This window comes from Tupaia chinensis, unplaced genomic scaffold (assembly GCF_000334495.1).
Source record: "Tupaia chinensis unplaced genomic scaffold, TupChi_1.0 Scaffold000316_1, whole genome shotgun sequence".
NCBI classification, from domain to species: Eukaryota; Metazoa; Chordata; class Mammalia; order Scandentia; family Tupaiidae; genus Tupaia; species Tupaia belangeri.
In genome coordinates, this window is record NW_006159809.1 from 3,676,699 (window position 1) to 3,682,447 (window position 5,749).

Genomic DNA, 5,749 nt, shown 5'->3' on the forward strand with positions numbered 1-5,749 from the left:
CCCCCCCGCCCCCGCCCGGCCCGGTGCAGGCCGCTGTAATCGGGTTAGCTGGGCCGGAATTACATTACCTTCCCCGGCCCGCCCCGGCCCCGGGGGGGCCCTGGCGCCTCGGAGCCGGTGAGACTGGGCGCGAGGAGGGGGCGCTCCTACCATCCCGCTGGCGGGTGGGCACAGACAAGCAGCCCGCCCAGCCGCTCGGACAGGTGGTGGCCAAAGCCCTCTACCCACACCCTCAGCCGACTCCTGCGCTTAGCTGCATCCCGCTGGCTTCCCGGGTGAACCGAAATGCCCAGGAGATGATGGTTCTCCCTGGGGGTGCCGATCTCACTGGATAGTCCACCACCTCCTGGGAAAGGCTCTGCCCCTCCCTCCTCCCCAGCAGATGGGCTGGCAGCCTAGCGCCTGGGGCAGGGTGAGAGGGTCTTTTCTCTCTGGGGAACCAGGACTGACATTTGAACATCTGGGCAGGATAAAGAAGAGAAAGAAAGGGTGGGCTCTCTTGTTACCCAAAGCCACCAAGCCTGCAGTGTCCTCAGAAACCTCAGTCTGAAAGGGGTGAACGTGAGTGTGTGGGAGAAGAGGCCATAGGCATTAATAATACACCGCGTCCTTTCCCACTTGGCCACTCCTCTGCTGGGCCTGCCGGTGCTCAGCCCCTTCGGAAAGAGGGTGGGGGCTCCTACCAATTTGGCAGCTGAATTTTCATCTTGGTGAAGACAGACAGCATTACCACCTCCCAGATCCCTTCCCAGAAACCCGAGCACCTTTCTCAGCAGTCATGGGGGACCTCGAGGGAGCATGAACCTCTGCTGTTCAGCCAACCCTTCAGAGATAGCATGGCTGGACTCCTCCATGGGAAGAGAGGGCTCAGGGACACTGCTATGAAATGTCACCTCCCTGAAGGGAAGGGAGCTGGCCTGCAGGTTAGTTTGTCAGTCCCCTTCCCTGCTCTGGGATGGTGGGGAACCGCAAGGGAGAGGCGGGTGGGGATGGGGGGTCCACTGTGTCTCCAACCAAGCTGAATAAATTCTTCTTGAATCAATGAATGAAAACATGGCAACCTCTCGCAGGCCTGACTTGCTGTACATCCGTTCTTACCTTCGGAGGTCAACACAAAGGGCATTACCACCAGAGGTTGATTGCCCAATTGATCCTTTGAGGAGAATGGTCACAAACTCAGTACTACATACAAATCTTCCGGGGAATGTTTTTAAAACATTTTTTAATGCTACACATCGAGAGCAGAGGGCATCCAGTTCTGTCAGGCACAGTCCTGGGAATTTTACTTCTTGCTCCCTCTCTGGCTGATTCTTGGGGATGGGATGGTTCCCTCTGGTTCACAGGGAAGAGGAAGGCATTGGGGTGCAGTGCCCCTCATACACGTGACTGTAGGTCGGTCTCATCATATTCCAAGTGTCTGTGGCCTTTCAACTCTACGTCTTCAAGCCTCTAGCCTGTGGCTTCGCAGGAAGAAGTCTGGAAGCTCCTTTCCTTCCTTCTTGTTGGGGCAGTGTCTGTCATTCTGGATGGTCCCCACTCCCATGTCATCAGTTTAGTCCTTCCTACCCTCAGCTGTCTCTGATGCTTCTCATCTGGAAAAGTCTTTGCCTGACTTCCAGAAAGATGACATTTTCCTTCTCCCTTTTACTGCCTCCATTTCCTCATTATTTGTTCTTCAGTAACCCAGTGCAAGCTGGCTTCACTGCTCTAGCCCTTTCTTAGTGTCCTGTGTCCAGCCTCTCTTCCCCAGGACTGCTCTGGCATGTTTCACTTTGTGGATCATCAACTATTTCTGGAAATGTCCCTCTCTGGCTTCTGTTTGTTTGTTTGAGGGATTTTTGCTATAGGGTACACGCACTCACCAGAGAGAGAGAGAGAAAGAAAGCGAGAAATCACCCCCGGAGGGATGGCCACACCGCAATCCCTTTTCCATTCTCCTCAGATTTTTGGGTATGCGCGTACACACACATGCGCACACACATACACGTGTGTGTGCGTGCATTTTAAGCTACCTTATCCAGGACTCGAACTGCGGTCGACTGTGTGGGAGTCCTTGGACATAACCATCACACCATCTGCTGGTCTCTGGCTTTTGTAGCATTCTCTTATTCTACATCTTTGCACTGTTCATAGTCATTGCTTGCTATGTCTTTTCTCCTGTGGCTTCTTCACTGATGAACCTTTTTCAAAACTCAGACTGCAGGGAACCAGCAGTTAGCGTAATGGCTATGTCGCTGGGCTCCCACGTAGTCGACCGCGGTTCGTGTCCCGGACCCGGTGGCTTAAAACTCACGCCGGGCACGTGTGCGTGCGTGCCCAAGATCCCGAGAGGAGAATGGAGGAGAAGGGATTGCGGCGTGACCATCCCCCCTGGGGGGTGATTTCTCGCTTTCTGTCTGTCTCTATGTCTCTCTCTGTCTGTCTGGCGAGCGCACGTGCCCTACAGTGAAAATCTCTCAAAAAAAAAAAAAAAAAAAAAAACTCAGACTGCAGCTTTCTGTCCCTCTGCTCAGGTTTCACCCATTCCAGGAGTTCCAACTCATGTCCAGCCAATGACTCCACCCTCCACCTCAGGTTCTGACTCCCAGTCCCCACTGCTCAGCTCTTCTGACCAGCTCCACCTGCTTTCCTTCCAAAAGGCTAGAGGACATGCTTCCCCAAAAGTTCCTCATTTGCTGTCTTACCAGGCCAACTGCATCAGGCCCCTGGCTACCTCGTCCTATTAAGCTTCCATTTGAGAGGTGTCAGGCACAGCCCTCTCCATTGCTAAAACCCTAATAGAAGCTGTCATCACCACCCTCTGGATTCACTTGTCTGTTCATCTAGAAAATTTTGATTGAACATACACTGTTTGCCTGGTACCGGAGTGATGGGTATGAATACAACAGGAAAAAAATCCCAGGAAACTGAGAAGCTAACATTCCAGTGGGAGAAGTAGATAGAAAAATACACAGTTATATGTCTATATCACTTACCAGTGGGGATATACCCTGGGAAGCACAACGTTAGGTTAGCAATGTTGTGATTGTGTGAACATCACAGAGTATACTTAGCCAAACCTGGACTCACATAGCCTACTACACACCCAGATTATAGGTGTAGCCTACACGCCACTTACAGAACCACTGTCGAACATGCAGTCTGTGGCCGAATGAAATGTTGTTGTGGGTCCCCTGACTGTGGGTTAAATAATAAATATTAAAAAGATCAACAGGGAAGTGAAAGGGTAGGAAGGAGGGTTGTATACCTAGAGATTCTAGAAGCCTTAGGCAGTGAAGAACTGAAAGGAGAGAACTACTTAGGTATCTGAGCATTTCAAGTTGGGGACACGAAGAGAAGATGTCATGGTGAGTCTGTGGAACGGTGAAGGGTCCAGTGTGGCTGGAGAGACTGCGCAGCCCCGCACAGCATCATAAGGACTTTAACTTCTATTCTGATTGAAAAGAGAAACTGTCAAAGGATGTAAGCAGGAAAAAAAAAAAAGAAACTGCCTGAGTTTTCAGCTTTATTTTTAACCATGTTCTTGAGGTATGATGACTATACTATAAACTGCAGCTATTTGAAATGTACAATTTGAAAAGTTTTGACATATGTATACATCTATGAAACCATCACTTTAATCACCTCAAAAACTTTTTCGTGGGAACCAGCAGTTGGCGTAATGGCTATGTCGCTGGATGCCCACGTAGTTGACCGCGGTTCGTGTCCCGGACCCGATGGCTTAAAACTCACGCCAGGCACGTGTGCGTGTGTGCCCAAGATCCCGAGAGGAGAAGGGATTGTGGTGTGACCATCCCCTCTGGGGGGTGATTTCTCGCTTTCTGTCTCTATGTCTCTGTCTGTCTGGCGAGTGCACGCACCCTATAGCGAAAACCTCTCCAAAAAAAAAAAGAAAACTTTTTCGTGCCCCTTTGGATTCATGTTTTATCAGAATCACTGAGCTGCTATGTTAAGAACATGCTAAAGACTGTGATTCAAATCCCAGACCCAATAGCTGGAAATCACATTGGGCGTGTGCGTGTGTGCCCAAAATCCTGAGAGGAGAATGGAGGAGAAGGGAGTGTGGTATGGCCATCCCTCCTGGGAGGTGATTTCTCACTTTCCCTCCCTCTGTCTGTCTCTGTCTCTCCAGGGAGCACACATGCCCTATGGCAAAAAATCTTTAAAAAAATAAAAAAGAAAAGGAAAAAGAACAGTCTATAGGGGGCAAAGGTGGATGCAAAGAGTCAAGAAGTTACAGTAATCAAGCAGAGATAGGATGTTGGTTTGGCCCAGGGAGATAAGTAGTGGCTATAGTGAGTAGTTGATTAATAAATCATTAATCTCATGACTTCCAGCTCCTATCCACTCTAATTCACTTGGAAGGGAAATGAACAAAAATGTTCTTTTTATGCTGCAGCACCCTCCCTTCAAAAACAAAAAAGTCAACTAGGTCCCTAATGCACAACTCCTTAAGGCCCTGCTTCAGCTATTACCTCTCCTTCCTGTCCTTTGCTCATTCCCCTCCACTCTGCCTATTTCCACATTTCTACTCCCTCCCCCATGTCTAAACTGTGCCAACACAAGTCTTTCCGGATCTCCATTGGGAGTCTCCAAGTACGCTTGGGTTAATACTTTCCAGTAAAGTCACTTTTTCTTAATCCCACTGTAAGGACTCTGCGATGGTGGTGTACCAGCCCTTGGGCCCGCTGCGTCCTTCCCCGATGCGGGGTCCTTCCCACATGCGGGGCTGGGCCTATGCTACTGCAGGCGCTCGCTGCCCAAGCGTGTCTGTGTGCGGCAGTGTCCTAGTCGTCCTCCCCTCCTCCTTCGGCATCTGCTCTGCATTAGTCTGTCCCAGGCCTCCGCAGGCGCCGATGATTAAATCATCATCATTAACCAGGGCCTGCACCCCCCTCCATCCCCGGCAGCAGGGGTAGAATGGGTGGGTAAGACCACTACCAAGTCCCTGGGGATCCCTCTCTCTCCACCTCATTCCCCTGCCCGCACCCTCTCCGAGACTCCGCAAAACCCCGAGGAAACTCCCGCAGCAGAACTGGGAGAAGGCCCGGCCATCTGGGTGAAGCTCCGCATCGCGGACCCGTCAGCCGACCCGGGCGGCCTTACGAGGGCAGGACCCAGGAGGGGCTTCTTCAGCGGGGTCCTCGTCATAGGAGACCGACGACCCTGAGCAGCGGCGGGCGGAGACCGCCGGGCCTTTTGGGGTAGGAGGGGGCAGTCCTTCACAGGCTCCAAAAGTTAGTCCCGACGTCAGGGAGGGTTTGTTACGGTAATTCCTACCCGAAACCGCAGAGATAGGACCCTTCCCCACGCCCCCCGACTCTCTAATTACGGATTGGGGAGGGGGAGGGGCCAGGGGGCTCAGGTGAGCACACGGGGAGAAAGGGACATGGGCGGGGCTGGACAGAATGTGAGCGAATCCGAAAAGACCTAGACCCTCGTTGCTGGGAGACAAGTCCCGCCCCGCAGGCGGCACCGGAAGTGGCAGGCCGGGATCAGCCTTTAAGATGGCGTCTCCTCAGGGGGGCCAGATTGCGATCGCGATGAGGCTTCGGAACCAGCTCCAGTCAGTGTACAAGATGGACCCGCTACGGAACGAGGTGCAGGGGCGGCAGGGTTACTGCTGTGGTCGGTTAGCGGTGCGAACTGGAGCGGGCTAGAGGACGGGCGGTGGCTGGCCGGGCGCCCAGTGCGCCTGCGCAGAATCAGTGTGCCCAGCCCGCCTGCGCGATTGTGATCCGGTTGCCAA

The 5,749-nt window shown here is 52.6% G+C and overlaps 1 protein-coding gene across 1 annotated transcript in view; it reads left to right on the top strand.

Moving 5' to 3' along the window:
- Positions 1–5,396: 5,396 nt before the first annotated feature.
- PCGF1 (polycomb group ring finger 1) overlaps positions 5,397–5,749 on the top strand; it is a 3,081-nt gene continuing 2,728 nt past the window's right edge. The window contains exon 1 of the mRNA XM_006151209.3: positions 5,397–5,600. Coding sequence (XP_006151271.1) covers positions 5,508–5,600 — 93 coding nt within the window. The 5' untranslated portion in view covers positions 5,397–5,507. The remainder of the gene's footprint in view (positions 5,601–5,749) is intronic.